Source organism: Myotis brandtii, unplaced genomic scaffold, assembly GCF_000412655.1.
Source record: "Myotis brandtii unplaced genomic scaffold, ASM41265v1 scaffold810, whole genome shotgun sequence".
Taxonomy (NCBI): Eukaryota; Metazoa; Chordata; class Mammalia; order Chiroptera; family Vespertilionidae; genus Myotis; species Myotis brandtii.
In genome coordinates, this window is record NW_005371274.1 from 2,353,683 (window position 1) to 2,371,568 (window position 17,886).

General features: G+C 38.6%; 2 protein-coding genes across 5 annotated transcripts in view; one reads left to right on the top strand and one right to left on the bottom strand.

Annotated features, from left to right (window-relative positions):
• PLCE1 (phospholipase C, epsilon 1) overlaps positions 1 to 1,241 on the top strand; it is a 255,192-nt gene extending 253,951 nt beyond the window's left edge. For all 4 annotated transcript variants that reach the window (XM_005884057.2, XM_005884058.2, XM_014531564.1 and 1 more), the window contains one exon: positions 982 to 1,241. The gene's annotated coding sequence lies outside the window, so the exon portion shown is untranslated. The remainder of the gene's footprint in view (positions 1 to 981) is intronic.
• A 1,480-nt stretch (positions 1,242 to 2,721) lies between these two features.
• NOC3L (NOC3-like DNA replication regulator) overlaps positions 2,722 to 17,886 on the bottom strand; it is a 24,126-nt gene continuing 8,961 nt past the window's right edge. Inside the window, exons 9-21 of the mRNA XM_005884059.2 lie at positions 17,251 to 17,426; positions 16,727 to 16,855; positions 15,314 to 15,445; positions 13,852 to 13,932; positions 12,785 to 12,885; positions 11,709 to 11,781; positions 11,566 to 11,629; positions 11,408 to 11,479; positions 10,914 to 11,095; positions 9,286 to 9,414; positions 8,533 to 8,630; positions 7,025 to 7,109; positions 2,722 to 6,612 (exon numbers count right to left, since the gene is read on the bottom strand). Of these exons, the coding sequence (XP_005884121.1) occupies positions 6,484 to 6,612; positions 7,025 to 7,109; positions 8,533 to 8,630; positions 9,286 to 9,414; positions 10,914 to 11,095; positions 11,408 to 11,479; positions 11,566 to 11,629; positions 11,709 to 11,781; positions 12,785 to 12,885; positions 13,852 to 13,932; positions 15,314 to 15,445; positions 16,727 to 16,855; positions 17,251 to 17,426 (1,451 nt within the window). The 3' untranslated portion in view covers positions 2,722 to 6,483. The remainder of the gene's footprint in view (positions 6,613 to 7,024; positions 7,110 to 8,532; positions 8,631 to 9,285; positions 9,415 to 10,913; positions 11,096 to 11,407; positions 11,480 to 11,565; positions 11,630 to 11,708; positions 11,782 to 12,784; positions 12,886 to 13,851; positions 13,933 to 15,313; positions 15,446 to 16,726; positions 16,856 to 17,250; positions 17,427 to 17,886) is intronic.

The following is a 17,886-nucleotide window of genomic DNA, read 5'->3' on the forward strand; positions in this document are numbered from 1 at the left end:
GACGTGCTTGTATCCTAGCAGGTTTGGCTCAGTGGATAGAGCCCCAACCTGCGGACCAAGGGGTCCCAGGTTCAATTCTGGTCGAGGGTAGGCACCTCGGTTGCAGGCTCCTCCCCGGCCCAGGCCCTGGTCGGGGTGTGGGCAGGAGGCAACCAACCGATGTGTTTCACATCGATATTTCTCTCTGTCTTTCCCTTTCTCTTCCACTGTCTCTAAATATCAATCAAAAAATATTCTCAGGTGAGGATTTAAAAAAAAAATGATGTGCTTGCTATAATGAGCATTACTGATTGCTCCTATTTGAGGAGAGTATGGAGGGTGGTGGTTTAGATAAATGTCTTTGGGCTCAGTTTTCAGCAGACATTCAGAATCATTCAGTTGACTGCAGCTTTACTTGAACTTGGGGAGGCTTCTCTTTAAAACCTGCCATCGGTGCACCTCTGGGAATCTATATCCCACGTCATGAGCTCCTTTATGAATGGTGCTTCCGAGCAAGAGCACTTGGAAAAAGAAAGGGCCTTTCTGTTCTCATCAGAAAACAAGCTTCGTATTTTCAATGCATTCTGCTGACATATTTCACGTTTGTTCTAAAATTTTCCTCTCTCAAGTGTCAAGAGTTCCCCCTTAATAAATATTCTGAGAATTTTTAAACGAGTAATTATTTACCTACTCTTATCCGAATAAATACCGTTGTTGAAGGAATTCCACCTTTTAAAAAAAGTTGAACAGTTTGTGATTAAAAAAAAAAAAAGAAAGAAAAATCTTTCTGAAGAATGTGGTGTTCTGGGACAGAAAAAGCCTCATGGTCCACCTCCTGGGGACATCATGTTATAACACTGAGTGTATCAGACGTAGTCTGTCCCCCAAACACAGCCACCAGAGCTGTGGGTTTCTGTTGAACACTACACGCTTGCTGCACTGTAAATGCTTCTGCTCCTCCGTTCACAATATACTAACTAGCCTATGGATGCAACTTCACAGGTGAAGACCTTTTGGCAAGAAGTTAAAGTCAAGAATGAGCGTGGTGGAAAAATACATATTTTCCTTGCTTTCATTCAACTTAAACTGGAAACTGATGATTTCTGGACCGAAGCTTTCATCACACACGATGTGAGGTCTACACGGAGGACAAGCGAAATGGCACAGGGCTAGCTACCAACCATTTTCCTGATGAATGAAGCAAAGAAGCCCAGGAGATTGTCCTTTTATAAATGTCAACAGTTGTTAAAAAGGAAAAGAAAGAAAGAAACGTGACTAAGCTTGCAATAACTGACTTAGAACAGGGGTCAGCAAACTTTATCTGCAAAGGGCCAGATACTGAATATGTTGAGCTTTATGGGCCATATGGTCTCTGTTGCAACAACTTAGCTTGGCTGAAATCATGCAAAAGCAGCCGCAGGCAATACATCCATGAATGAGGGTGGCTGGGCTCCAATAATACTATTTACAGACACTGAAATGAATTCCATATAATTTCATACGTCACAAATGTTCCTCTTTTGTCTTTTCTCAATCACTTAAAAGTGTAAAAACTATTCAAGAGCCATAAACAGGTGGCAGGCTGGATTTGGCCCCAGGACATAGTTTGCTGAACTTGGAAAACTGGGAACAAGGGGTCTGAAGACAAGCAAGCTAGTTTAGTCATGCATTTTATGCCTGAGAATTGGAAGCTTGGGGGCATTGCAAATGTAAATATGTCCTATAAGATTCATTAAAGAGGAATTCAATTTAGTTTCCATATTTTGTACCATAATGTACTCTTCTTTAGGATTGCTTTTTACAAATAGAATGATGTTGGTTTTTTTAAAAAGTTTATTGCTTGTATATTCACAAATTATTCCACTTTTGGTTTTCACAGAATTTATTTAGAATGATGTGTAATTTAATATCTACTGAGTTGTGACATCTTATGAAGAAACTTAACCATTTTTTAAAGCAAAAGTAGATTGAGTTGGTGTTTAAATTTATTTATTTTGTAAGGTTTGTACTGACACTGTACTTACATATTTATTATACATAGCTTTCTTGATATTGCTTATGGATTAGAAATATTAGTGAATCTATCTCACTATTTGAAGACAAACCTCCTAAAGAGAAAATGTATGCTCTGAATACCTGAAGTAGTCCGGAATTTCATGTTTAAAAAGCTTCATTCTCCTTTCTGATTAACTGAAGAGCTATTGACCCAAGTCATACTTGCCACTTAATGTAAATTATTTTTAAAAACTTGCTGTATAAAACTATCATGTAAGTGCAAAGGTTGCTTATTCCTGGTGTGGAGCAAATTACAACTTTTAAAATGAAATGTGTGTTCCTCTAAAGTAAAATCCAAATTTTATCTTTCTATTGATACTAAAATTTGACATTTTTCTTCAAATTATAAAACTCACTAAAAACCCTAAACTTTGCTTTGAGAATTTTTTTTAACCAGTTATGAAAAAGAATAAAACAACCTCAAATCCTTCACATATTCTAGAAACAGAAGTGTTAAAAATATACTGCACAGCTTTCATGTTATTGGCTGTTCTGACTCAGCTTTCACACCAGCAGAACCTCGTCTGCTGGTCAGCAGAATTCAGGCTGTTGCAATTTGATGTCGTTTGCGCAGAGCTACGGGTTTCTTTTTAAATCACATAATCAGTCTATAACAAATGCACAATGCTGTCCATTTTTTAAAATATTCCAGAAATACTTTATCAAGCTTCTATAAATTAATAGGCATTTTTTCCCTCTGGTTTGGCTTACCATGTATTGAAAACTGAGTTACTGGCCTCACTGGCTAGAGTTGAGTAAAACGGCAGAGTAATAAAATGAGAAGCAAAACTAGTCTCCCTAGGTTTCCTATTTAGCCTTGACTCTCTTTATCTCCACCCCACCCCAGCCCACAACCTTTAACGTAGTTGATTTGGCTGTAGCACAAAATCCGACACACCATGAGACTGAGCATGGGTTTCAGCCAGTGAGTGAACCGGCCTATCGCCTGTGCTGCAATTCAACTTGGTGTTCATTCCATTTTGAGGTAAAAGCACATACTCTATTGTATTGAGTCTTTGGGATTTTAGGAAGGCACATTGTTCAAAAATGTTAAAGGCCGCCTGGCTGGTGTGGCTCCTTTGGTTGAATGTCATCCTGTGCACCGAGAGGTCACTGGTTTAATTCCAGGTTGTGGGCTCAATCCCCAGTAGGGGGCGTGCAGGAGGCAGCCGATTGTTTCTCTTTCAACATCCGTTTCTCTACCTCTTCCTTCCTCTCTCTCTAAAAATCAATAAAAACATCTTTTTTTAAAAATGTAAAAGATCTCCTCTACTATTAAAACTAACCAGCACCTACCTGGTGTTTGCCAAAAACATGACATTTTTATTGATGGCTTATGTGAATTATACAGCTATATTAGTATACCAAGTGAAACTATCCTATTATGTAGAATGCATCTACAATAGCCACACAGACTATACCCATTACCACTTCATACTTTCCAGACTACTAAAAATTTCAGTACAAACTTGTATCAGTAAAGCTGATATGGAAAAGAATCCAAATATGCAAGCTGGGTTTATTTGTGGGAGAAATATTTGAAGTTGCTTCACTAAAAACGAATACAGTCACTCTGTTAGGTAGCACCAACTTTAAAGCAAATCTATAGCTGGCAAGAAAGGATTCGAGTAGAAATCCACTATGATCTATGATGCTGGGAGAAATAACGTCCTGTCACCATCGGGAATTGGTTGCTTTGCAAAAAGTAAAATGATGCAAGGGTGGTAAGGAATTGAGGGTAAATTTGCATAAATCTGTAGGAAGTAACACTTGGGGCAGGAAGAGTCCTCTTGAGGGAATACCTCTTTTCATGTCATCCTTAGTAAGTATCAGTTACTTATAAAGATTCTCCAGATGGGGATAAATATGGGGTCTAGACTTCACAAAAGTGAGTTACAGGTGCCTTGTTTTTCATCAGATTTTGCCTTCATAGAAGCCTCTGAAGACACTGGGGGCTCATTCATGAAAGTGGGCCTCCCCTACTGTAATATATGTACATCCCCCCTCCAACATTTCTGTTGACCTCTCCTTGCTCAATTCTGAAAAGTAGTCGGAGTTTGCATACTGGTCTGGTAAACTTGAGTTAACTCTAAGACAAAGCTGCACAGCTCTGTTCCCAGGCAAATGGAAGAGCAGTTTTCCTGGCTGGTGACTGACCTTGTACGTGGCAGAGAGGCAGCCTGTAGGGAAAGTGTTCACTCTCCAGTGGCTGCCTCTGACTCCTTTCAGCTGCTTCTGTCACATCAGCAGTGAGGCGAGAAGAGGTGAATGCCGGGCCCTTCAAAGGTCATCAGAAACTGGAGATGGCCTCTTGCACAAAGTCCGCACTTGGGTCAACATTTCCCCGATACAGTGGCTCACTAACAATTCATGTGTTCTCTGCCACCTCCATGCATCAGCTTCTTAAAAGCAGCTCTTGATTGATGGCTAGGTATTCTGACAGAGGAATACCTGAAGTGAATATTTCTGAAATACTTGCTGAATCTCCATGATTATCCAACTATTCATATAGGTCTCTTAGATCCAGAATATACTGTGCTCAAGCCTGCCATCAAGCAGGCCTCTGAACCCCCTATTTCAGATGACACAGGTCTCCGAAATTTGAAACAACTCTGACACTGAACTGGGTAATGTCGAATTTTGTGCGTGTGGATGACTTAACTGTTGCAAGGTCATGGGAGACTGAGGCTGTCTAACTCCATTACCCCACTTCACCTTTATGTGCCTAGCAGTGCTAAGCACATAGTAGGTGCCCAATGTGTCATTTAAAAAAAAAAAAATAAGGCTGTAGCTTAGTATAGCCTCAAGGTGTGTCTGTTTGTGTGTGCCTATGTTATTATTAATGACTGCCATTATTCAGTTCTGAAAGTGAAACTCAATACAAGCCTATGTAAATAAATGCACAAATATATTTCAGCCTCAAATTCATATAGGATATTCAAAACCTAGATATATAACTTTATGGTCCTGTGAGTCTCTAAATATGTAACAAGAGGGTTAAAAACATAATACAAGTGTGAAATAGTTGAATTTCTATTTTAAAATTTACTTTTCACCTAGTTTCTACTGCCAAAGTGAAATATAAATGTTTGTGTCTATATTTGGGAAATAAATGATTTGTGGCCTGTATTGGTGACTTGTGCTCTGATATGGAAAGATGCTTTGGTCATCCAAACTATTCCTAATATTCCTGAACTTTGTGCTATGTCTAAAAGGTGGGTTAAAAGCAAATATTTATATGTTGAATCATACATTTCTCATCATTAAATAATCAAGCCTAAAAAATCTGGTCTTAGAAAAGCTTTTTAAAACCACATACAAGAACATGCTAAGAGATTATATGCACTGTTAAAGCTAGTATTCCCACTCCAGGAATGATAATGCAACTTTCTATTTTCATTACTTCATGACAAAAAAAAAAGCATTAAGCACTAGACCAAAATCATTGGCTTCTATAGCTCTGAAGCAATAACTGATCTACTCAGTTGGACTGCTGTGATTTCTTTTTTTAAATTCTCATATTACAAGACTAGGAAACAGAAAAGGCAGCTGTTTTATTCAATTTTTCACAGGAGAAATTTTTATAACCTGGTCATTAAACACTTATTTCATAGGCCATTCTTATAATATGGTAACAGCTGTATTATATTGCTTTATAATTATAAGAATAAGGCATTTTACCTATAAGGGACAAAAGAACAAAAAAGCCCTTCCCTGGGTACCCTTTATCCTTAAAACAGAATGGTAAGATGTGGGGCAGTTTTTCCCCTACCACCCTCCAGAGCATGCCAGAAAATGCAAAGGACTCTGAAGACCAGAATCACATTCAAACTTTCTTTGAAAGTAGCCAGAATGAGCACTCGTCCTTTTTTCAAAGGTCAGATGACATTCCTTCTTGAAGTGTACCTACCATCCAGCAAGAGCCAATGAACCTGGTGTCCAATTTCAAGCTATTTTTTCTTTTCTCAAAAATTTTCATAGAAACATACTCAAATTTAGAATTTTTTCTCACTTCCAACTATGGTGGTGTAATAGTAATAGATTTATTTAGTTATAAAGATTAGCTAGCTGAACTGTAAAAAACAATCTCACCATCTTGTTTATTCTGTGCTCTCTGCCCTCCTTTTAATCTAGCAACTGCATCCCAATAAATTCAGTCCAAAGATTTTTTAAAAAACTAACTTAATATGTATATTAAATTTCAAAAAGGCAACATCATTAAGAAAGAAGTTTCCAAACATTAAGGGAGGAAAAGGCGTTGGATTCTCCTTTCTCAATGAAAAGATGTTTCAGAATTAGGGCAGAATCCTGCACCATGCAGAGTAACTCTTCCACCTTGGTGAATTTCCCTGGGAAGTTTCCCTGTACAAAAAGAGAACCATTATCTTAATGTGCGTCTGCACAAATACGCAAGTGCACAGGCAAGTCCACTGGCTCTTCATCCTTCTGCTACCGTAGCGATGTCTTCAGATATTTGGTGAAATCCAGAGGCAACTGAGTATCGACTTCATTGCAAAGTCTTTTCGTTAGCTGATTTAAATCTTCATTCAAAAATGAATCCCCTTGTAAAACTTTATCCTGAAGAAATATTGAAAGTATGAGTTAAAAGTTCTTATGCCAACAACAAAAGCCAAGCTGTGAGCAGAGCTAAAAATGGCAACAGCTAACACCAAACCAACCACATATGAACCGTAATAATGACGGGGCTGGTCCAGGCGTGGACATACCCTACACTGAATAAATGAGACAGTCCCATGACTGTCCCTATAGAATTCCAACCCCAGAGATCCGTCCTACATCACCAACTACGCATGAAAACAAACAAAAAAATCTACCTATAAACACTTAGGCAAATTGGAATCAGTTATTAAGAGCATCACCAACTTGCGTATAAACACTTAGGCAAATTGGAATCAGTTATTAAGAGATATATTAGTTTAGTTTAGTTTTGATTTCATCTTCTAAAACTATAATGAACAGTACCACGTACCTTCCTTTTGGAGCTTGAAGTTTCCACAGGAGGATTGAATGTCATTGCTGCCATGCTGTAAGCCTCAAAGAGTTCTATAGCAGATCTACAGTCACAAACAGAAACCCACAGTCACAGAGACACCACCACACTGCGTACCTTGAAAATAGTGAATCGTACTCAGAGAATGACTCACTATTCTAAATCCATCCATTAAGATACAACGTGATCCTGCTTTTGAAACCAACAAATCAACACCCGCAAAATAAATCCTAAATTCCCAGGTGTTGACAACATTATCCAACGAACTCCACCTCCCAGAGGTCTGGTATATATTCAGAAACACGGGCCTGAACAGAGAAGGCTGAAAGAAGAGCTCAAACTCAATGTGACCAAATCCCAGCTCAACCACAGTTATGTAAACAATATGCAAGGAGTTTCACTCCGTCACAGGAACCAGAAGAGCAAAGCACGGAGTCATCCTCCATGAATTCCAAACAGCTCAACCCTTCAGTTGTTGGCCTGAATTAAAAGCCAGAAGAACCACTCTCCAGAGAGAATAAATGTCTATAACCATGGCATGAAAATGAGTCCTTAATGATTTGGGGTTGGTTCACGCGATGAGGTGATTAGGGTCACACCCCAAGCTCCACATCTGGGGGGAAAACAGCAGGAGTCTCCTTTCTCAAGCCTTTGGAATGAACCAGTGCTCATCTTCCTCCAGAAAAGAAAACCTCTGGCATAAATGAGGCAAATGTTCAAGAGCTCTGACCAAAACTTGCCATGGGGGAAAAAGGGTAATAAAGAACTGTTTTCTCCTTTTTTTCCCTTTTGAAAACAAGGCTGAAAGACAGGTAGAAAGAATGAAGGAAGAAAGTACATGGTCATTTTTAAATTTTTATGGCCAAAAGTTATCTCTATCCTACCCAGAAGTAAAAGGATTTATGGAAAACTGCAGAGTTTAGCCTCATTGAGAGGGGTAAGCAGCTAATTACTGCCATGTAAAAACAATATAGCCCCATCTGGCCAAACCTCCCAGAGTGGGAGGTGAATGCCGGGGCAGAGATCCGAGCTTCTTGCAGGTCAGAAGGCCAAGGAGAGAAACTGCTGCCTCCTGGGCAAAGTGTTTCCAAAGCCCTTTCCTCAGTTCTCCCTCCCTGGCCTTCCCAGGACCATTCAAAAGAAAAGGAATCGCATTGTATTGGACTGATGGATCGTCACATAAGTGAATACAGCACTGTCTTACTAACTGTTGAACTGGAGTCATGGGCATATGGGGATTCACTATTCTGTCTACTTATCTGTATGTGTAAAAAAAAAAAATGTTGTGATTACCTGAAACAAACAAATAAAATCAGAGTCAGCATGTTTTCTCTCTAGAACAATTCAGGAATATAAGTGAGACCTAATCCAGATAACCAGCTAGCACTTTACATGTTAACTCTATTACGTTATAAAATAGACTTCTCCCAGTGCAGACCTATCAACTGAAATGTATGGTTTAATAATAAGGCGATGCTAGCTACTACCTTCGGCTCAGCTCTGGTTTGAGTGCTTCAGAGCCTTCCAAAGGGGCTCCCGCGATCAGGTGAGCTGCCAATCTCCGCACTATGGGATGGAAATGTCGCTAAAGGGGAAACAGGACAACATTTGTACAGGTCAGTGTTTTATAAAACACTAGCTACAGTGAAGATTTTATTTAATAAGCACTAATTTAAAAAAAACTATAGATGTATATATGTGATTCATAAGGACCACATAACTACAGGAAAAACACTACCTTTGTTCACAGGATTACAACACAAATCTGATGAGCAAGTCACCAGTGACATAGCAGTGTCTCACTTTTACAGTAGGAAAAGGAAAATCAAAAAGCAACTTCTCTTTCACAGGGAAAAAGTTCGTTTACAACAGGCTTCCTGAACCGTATTTTCTGAGTCTCACTGTAACGCTGGCCACACCGTAGGACCACAACGTAGGTGAAACCCTATCGACACTGGCGGGTGGGCCTGTAATGTCTCCTTGGATGGGAGCCAATACAAATGTGTCTGGGACGGGAAAGATTCCAACAAATTCTACCCCACAAAACTGTCGTTTTCAGCTTCCTTAAAAAATGTATTTCAACATCTTAGAGCAGGAAAAGCAAAGTGAAATGTAGGCTATTAAAACACAAATTCTAGGAAAGGTGGACCCAGAGCAAAATACACTAAGTACTCTGGCAACAACTACTGGGAAAAGCTGAACACAACTGCTCGCACAGTGAGAGGGAGGGGCAGGCTTACCCGCAGAGCGTGCAGCTCCCACAGAGCGGTGTTCTGGGCATTGCAGTACTCGGGCTCGTCCAGCTCAGGAAGGAAAACCCCGCTTCCCTGAGACTCATTGTCAAGCAACAGGTCTGTTTTGGGGAAAGTCTGCAAAAATGTCACATCAGAAGGATTAATTAAATTAATGTTATTAGTTTAAAGACAGTTACTGGGTTCTGCACGTTTATTTATACTTAAATTTCATTTGGTTTTATGGCTATAGAAGAGCTATAAGCCCATGAACTTCATACCCAGTTTTAATTTTGTAAATTTAAGCTTTTACCATAAGAGAACAAAAACTGCAAAAGATTATTTTCTTGGCTTGCTCTGAAAAGAATTTATTTTATCTTGCAAGAGAAAATAGAATATTCTTTTCCCCCAGCAATCCCACTTTCAGGAATCTTTCCTAAAGAAATAATTACATTAGATACACATAACGCTATTCACTATAGCATTATTTGTTAATAGCAAAAACAATCTGTATGCCCATGAAAAGAAAAATACAAAATATAAAAGCCAGACTGCCTGAATTTGAATCCCACCTCTGCTACTTCTTAGTAGCAGCATCACTTTAGGCAAGTCACTCCTCCTCTGGACCTCACTTTTCCCCATCTATAAAATGGGAACAATAATAGTAGCTACTTCACAAAGCTCTCATGAAAATTAAGCAAGTTAAGTTTTGTAACACATTTTCACAGTGGCAGTCACATAGTAAGAACTATAGGTGTTACAAACAACCTCATTTACTCATTAAAGAGACAAGGTAGTTATATTTGTACTGACACAAAAATGTGTTCATCACCATTAAGTGTTAAAAAAAAAAAGCTATGTTGTTTGTGTATGTTTGGTGTGTTTATATATGAATTTTTAAAAAGTCAGCTGAGCCCTGACCGGTTTGGCTCAGTGGATAGAGCGTTGGCCTGTGGACTGAAAGGTCCCAGGTTCGATTCCGGCCAAGGGCATGTACCTTGGTTGCAGGCACATCCCCAGTAGCGGGTGTGCAGGAGGCAGCTGATCAATGTTTCTCTCTCATCGATGTTTCTAGCTCTCTATCCCTCTCCCTTCCTCTCTGTAAAAAATCAATAAAATATATTTTTAAAAAAACAAAAAACCTCCCATTAAAAAAAAAAGTCAGCTGGGATACCCACCAAATGGTAAAACTTGTAACCTCTGGAGAGTGTCAAGAGGGGCCGAATGCTTTCCTTTTGTAATTTAACGGACTTCCTTTATCATATGATTTTGTTACAGGTGTGAATTACTTTTTTATTGATTTTAGAGAGAGAAGAAGGAAGAGAGAGAGAAAGAGAGAGAGAGACAGAAATATCAATGAGAGAGAAACAAATATCGATCTGCTGCCTCCTGTATGGCACCTGCTGGGGATCAAGCCCGCAAGCTGGGCATGTGCCCTGACTCAGAATCGAACTGGTGACCTCCTGGTGCATGTGTCAACACTCAACCACTGAGCCACAGTGCCCGGGAAGGTGTGAATTACTTCTAACTAAATAATAATGTAACAGGGGAGTGGAATGGATGGACACACACACACCAAACAAAACACCATCGTGGCACTGCCAGAACTTAGCTCTCTTCAGTGTATCACCACTCACATGCATTAATATCCTGTTAGTTGCTAAAATGCCAATGCTTGAGTTGGGAAGGACGTGAAGACCAAGGGTGCAGAGGCGCTTGATGAAGGCCAGGGCTCGCTGCTGAGAAACCTGCTTTCTGCGCTTGGTGAGCATGACATCGAGGCACTGGAGCACAATCTCAACCCCTTCATTGGTAGCACCTGAAACAGCAAGACAGACCCTTCATTACTTTTCCATGATCCAAGTTCACCTACCCCAGAGACCCAAGCTCAACTGTCACAGGTCCCACATCACGCCCCAGCCCATGACATAGGGCTGTACTGCATCTCCAGTCAATTCTCCCCGGTTCTCGCTCTCCCCGTCTTACGTGAGGTTACATACACGTGTGGCACTGGCAGGCCCGCACTTCATACACCAGTTCCTATTTCTCATTGTTCATTGGCTATCATTCTGGTCACAACATATTCTTAAAGGAACTATTTATTAAAGACACATTATCTAACCATACGTACCTGCATGTAACTTGAACAGTGTTTTGTAGAGATGTGTATAGAACTTCATTGGATCAATATTCAGAACATCACCTTTTGAAATGACAACAAACACCAATTAAAAATGTTACAGCCTCCAAAGCTAAAGCAAACAAAACTTGATTATGAAGATATCTGACCTTGCCCAGAAAGAATATGAAAAGCGGTCTGGACACAATGAAGACTTTCTTGATAGCTTAGGTCCTTAAAAAAAAAAAAAAGATATTAAGAAGAATAATACCATTTATATCTTAAAAAGTAATTCATTAATAGAGATACTTACACCAGACTCAATGAGACTATGTAGAACTACTAATAAATCATCAAAAAACTCCACATTTATAAGGTGAGCGAACCTAAAAATCAAACAAAACATAGTTAAAAGGAAACCTAAGAACAGAAATAAAGCAGCCACAAATTAAACTTGACTTTAAATTTGTAATTTTAATATTCCTTATTCCAAATGTTAGCTATGATAGAGATGATGGAGAAGACTGGTACTTCTCATTCATTCAGACTGACCTTATGACAATCCATAGTTGGACACTATACTCAGCAGGAACATATGAGGCACTAAACAAACTAATACAGTATTTCAAAAACACTTCCGCCCTGGGGAAGAAGTTGCTAAGAGCAAACAACTTCCCCGAAGAAAGTTTACCGGGCATCCAGCACTGTTCTATGCCCTAAGAGCGCAAGCAGCATCAGCTTCCAGGAACACGGGTGGTGGGAAGAAGGAAGGAGGAAAGATTCTGCTATTTATCAGAATATGGACCCCATGAAAGCTTTAAGGGCAAAGAAGCTGGAGCTGGTGTCTAGTTCAGGCTCTGCAATGAATTACCTTTATGATCCTAGGTTAAGTCACAGGACTGGCCTGGGCCTCTATTTCTAGAAATAACTGAGATCACCCACTAGAGTTAAAGAAAAGGAATCATGGGAGCTACTAAACGTCAGAGGGCTCTACACATTACAAAAGATTAGGCCCTGAACTAGTTCAAGGATGTCTCTTCAGTATTAATTCAAGAGCCTTTGACACCATGTAAATCTTAGAACAGGAAAGGACCTAGAGGTCACACATTCCCCGTCTATTGGTACAATCTTTTTGGGATGCAGTTTGGCAATATTTATCAAAATTTAAAATGAACATACCCTTTAGTCTAACAATTATATAACCCAAGTACATGAGAATCCTTCCAGAGCAGCCAAATAAAAATAAAGCAAGGAAAGGCTGGTGACCAAGAAAAAGAGAACTGAGAAGGACACGAGTCATCATTAGGAAACCCTGACCAAAACTCATGGTTACTTCATTCTTATTTACTTAGAAAGAATCTAAAAGGTTTCAACCTACACAGCCCTTACTTGGCAAGACCTTCTAGAACTGCTGGCAGGAGAGGGGACCTCTGGGCCTTCTTCAGTATTCTGAAGTAAGTTACAAATACAATATTCAATGTCTCCGTGTGCTGGCCAAAGGAACAGACAACATGTCGTCAGTACAACCCAGTACACTTTCTCCTGAATTACTGTAACTATCATCAAAGCTCAACCTTTTTACCCCTTCCGCTCCCTCCCAACAATGCAATCTTAGGAGCTTTCACAAAGTGAAGCTTTAACAGAATGAAGGTACACATCCTGTGATTTCATAAAACCAGCACTGATCACATGATAATTTCTTGTACATCTCATATCTAAGTCTCATGAAATAAACCAAAATTATATAACCAAAAGTTGAAATAATAAGTCCCTAAAGTAGTTTAACAAAACGTTTTAAAAAGCACTGAACAGCAATTTTCAACCTTTTTTCATCTATGGCACATATAAACTAATTACTAGAATTCTACAGTACACCAAAAAAATATATCGTTTGCCAATCTAACAAAAAAAAAAAAAAAACGTATATTTTAAAAAGCACTGGACAGCGATTTTAAACCTTTTTTCATCTCATGGCACATATAAACTAATTACTAGAATTCTGCAGTACACCAAAAAAATATATCTTTTGCCAATCTAACAACAACAACAAAAAAAACACATATAATTTTGATTCATTCACACTGGATAGGTACTGTTTTGCAGGCTGTTGTCTTTTTTTTTTTTTTTACAATCTAAGGCAGCGGTTCTCAACCTGTGGGTCGCGACCCCTTTGGCGGTCGAACGACCCTTTCACAGGGGTCGCCTAAGACCATCCTGCATATCAGATATTTACATGACGATTCATAACAGTAGCAACATTACAGTTATGAAGTGGCAACGAAAATAATTTTATGGTTGGGTCACAACATGAGGAACTGTATTTAAAGGGCCAGAAGGTTGAGAACCACTGAAAGGGAAAACAGGTCAGTGCCCCTGACTAAATAGTCAGGTACTGCATGTTTAAAATTTCTTGCAGCACACCAGTTGAAAGTCGCTGATATAGGGGAACTGCCTACCAGTTTCAGTTTTTTCTCAGTACTCTCTGAAGCTTCCGCCTCCCGAAGCTCTCGCTCTAGTTTCTCTTCTGCTTTTTTCCACTGAAAATAGATTGAAAAATAAAGAGTATGTATTATCCCATTGAGTGAAAACAGCAACCTTCAGAGAGATAAAAGACGTAAGTACTGTGAAACATACAATAATACCACAGCTTCTCTATGAATGCAAATATAAGCAAAAGCAGAAAAGCATGGATAAGAAGCATACACCAACCAAACTTATGGCAGTGGTGGCCTCCTGGGAGGAAGGCACTAGAAAGAAATAGGGAGACCACAGGGGATTCTAACTCTAACACAATGGTTTCTTCCTTTTCAAGAAAAAAACTGAAGTCTTCATATTTGCTCATTCAGAAAGGGGAATACATGGGATGTGCTATATTATCCTCTGTAGTTTTCTATAATTTAATTTTTTTCAAAAAAGGAAGAATATGCTGAGCCCAGAAATAATTCTTATTGTTAAATCATCTACAACACAGAAGCAAGTCATCACCAAAATTTCCCAAACTCCTTTATATACAATGCGTAAAGCCAGATACTATATAGAAATTCAACAAAATATCTATTTGTTTCCACTTCCTTCCGCTCTAAGAGCAGCGAACAATGGTTGCTAAGCTGCCTGAGCCATAGAGGACTGACTGCCTGAGAAACAGTTTCCTTCCCTCATGTGAGGCTGATAAAGAGCTGGGCCTTTGTTTCCCCACCATAGTTAAGTATCCAACTTCCGTTAGGATAGATGGTATAAATAATGAAAACATTTACCTTCATTTGTTTAGTGATTAAGTCTAATTTGATATTTCTGTCATGTTTTCAAAATTTGTAGACACATGCAAAAATGGATATCCTGGAAATTATTTTTTATTTTGTTTTTATAAGCAACTTGATAACCCTAATAAACTGTTTAGAAATGTTGGGGAAATGATAACAACAGATAGTGGCAGTGGTAACTAACGTTTATAAAGCATGCTGGGCTATGCACGCTGCCTGGTGCTTTACATACATTATCTTATTTCAACTGCACAAAGACTCGGCAAGACAGGTACCATTTCTCAACATTAAAAACAAAAAAATGTGTCCAGGGTCTAATAGTAAATAAACAAAGGTTTCAAATACAATAAAGAAACACGATTCAATGAACAAAAACCCACTTTGTTGCTAACTTCACCAGAAGACATCCTTTCTGTTAAGGAAAGACCCTGGTGTGTCACAAGGAATCTAAGATGAAGGTAAACGCGAGCATGGCAAGAAAATCTTTTTATCTATTGCTCTCCTTCCAGTAAATTATCAGTTTAAATGGAATTAATGAAGTATTTCTTTGTAATAACTGGGAAAATTAAATTCTTTAAATAGTTATAATTATGATTTTACTTGTTCTTATACTATAATTTTAATCTAAAATCAAAACAAAAAAAGAAATAAATCAAACCTTTCTCTGCATTCTTGATAGATTTTTTCTCTTTTCCTTAAAAGTCATGAACTTTTTTGGTTTATTAATGTCCTCTGTATCTTTTTTCACTTCTACTTCCTTGATTCTTAGGCACAAGAATGTTTTTAGCATCTAATATTGAAGAAGACACAAATGTAAGTATTAAGTTTATATTGCCTTCAAAAACTTTATACAGAAAAATATGCACTTAACAATGTTATTTCCTCCCTTAGTGCAAAGAAAGAAAGAGAAAAAAACCACCTTTGAACTATCTTTTATCACATTTCACATAAACATCTGTTATCTTTTTGCTAAATATATTTGATAACTTGTGTCTATGAAAGCACAACTACTATTTGGCTAAATACAAGTAATATTATTCTGCAGTTTGATGACAACAATGAAGAGAGAGCACATTCCTTGGTATTGGCAGACAGGAGTCAAAGAGTAGACAGGCCAGAAAAAGGTTTGAACCAATATTGGAGGAGGGGATATAAATTAGGTATTACTTTTTATTTTCTTGGCTGCCTCCTGCCCGCCCCCTACTGGGGAACGAGCCCACAACCCGGGCATTGTGCCCTTGATCGGCATCAAACCTGGGACCCTTTAGTCCACAGGCTGACACTCTATCCACTGAGCCAAACTGGCTAGGGCATAAATTAGGTATTTCTAAACCAGCTTTAATTTCCCATTTACCAAATGGAAAAATGTTGATCATATGATACAAACTTTCAGTTAGAAGATATGTAAGTTCTGGAGATCTAAAGTACAGCATGGTGACTATAGTTAATAATACTGTGTCATATACTTGAAATTTGCTAAGAGAGTAGATCTTCAGTATTTTCACCAAACAGGAAAAAAAGTAACCATGAAAGGTGATGAATGTCTTAACTAACTTGATTGTGATAATCATTTCACAACGTATACGTATATTAAATCATCACATTGTACACTTTAAAAACCCAAATTAAAGAATGCAGTTTATAATTCTAACATCACTAAAATGAAAGTGTTTCCCTCTGACCAAGTTTCATGTTCAAGCCTTATTATCTGATCACTCTACAATTCTGAATAAAGACACCAAATATGTTCTCTACTTAAGTACAATATTTATAATTTTCGCAGTTCAACTAAAATTATCAGCTTTAATGAAAGGGATCTGATGGCAAAGCAAGGCTGAAATTAGGAACTAGAACAGTAGAAATTGTGAGCTAAGCAATCAAAACTATATGACGAGATTTCATTTGGGGAATTGAGTATTTTCCCTTTCTACTTTACACACTTCTATAAATAAATACCTCATAGCAACTGAAAATTAACTTTGTAATTTAGAAACATAAATACCTCATGGCAACTGAAAATTAACTTCGTAATTTTAAAAAAACCGTGTAAAGTAAAATGCGAAAAACTTACCTCTGGCCTAACATCATAATTTCTGCCCTTCACAAATCCAGAAATCACTTTGATTACTCCAAGGGAAGCTTGGCCTAATTTATCTTGCTTAAAAAGTTTCTTAACTGCCTCGCAGCACATTTCAGATATCTGAAAAACAAAATGTCACACTAAACTGGCGTTTCTCAGCCTCAGCACTCCTGACATTTGGGGCCAGAGAATTCTTTGTTGTGGGGAGTTATCCTGTGCATTGTGGGATATTTAGATGCCTGGCCTTTATCCACAAGGCAGTTAACACCCCAACCACCACAGTCCTGACAATCAAAACTGGGGGTCGGCACAGCCTAATGCTCCCTGGAGGGCAAAACGGCCTCCTGTTCAAAGCCACTGCACTAAACTTACAGGGATCAAATAGTTTTCTTCAAGAAACAGTGTTTAGTAAAGTGATTCTATTTCAGCTCCAAAAATTTTTTGAGAGAAAAAAAGCCATATGGTCTATAATTTTCTGTTAAGCCCAACAGCAACAATCATTTAGAGCAGCCCACCGATTTTGACAGGTCATTCATGAGAGGGACAATCAGGACGATGATGTTGTTGTGAAAGTTGAAATGAGGCAGTGCCACCAACAGCTCACACAGGCTCTTCACAGCCACTTCTGCCAGTCCTTTGTATGCCTTTAAGGAAACTACATTACTTTTCTTCAGCTTCCTTTGTTTCCAGTCTAATAAAAAGATAACTCTAATTACTTACTTTACTCATTGGTCAAAACTTCAGCTAATTACCTTTCTTTTACAGTAATATTCGATAATATTAAAACTCAACCTACCATGCAAATTCTTAAATATGAGTTGTATCTATCCTTAGACAAGACAAAGGTCATCATCAAAATGTTTCTACACCATCCACCCTCTGACTCCAATCACAATTACCAGAGTCTTGGCTTTCCATGTTTTTTAAAAGATACATATATCAGCCCAGCTGGTGTGGCTCAATGGCTGAGCATCAACCCATGAACCAGGTCACAGTTCGATACCCAGTCAGGGCTCAGGCCGGGGTTGTGGGCTTGATCCCCAGTAGGGAGCGCGCAGGAAGCAGCCAATCAATGATTCTCTCTCATCATTGATGTTTCCATCTTTCTCTCCCTCTCCCTTCCTCTCTGAAGTCAATAAAAACATATTTAA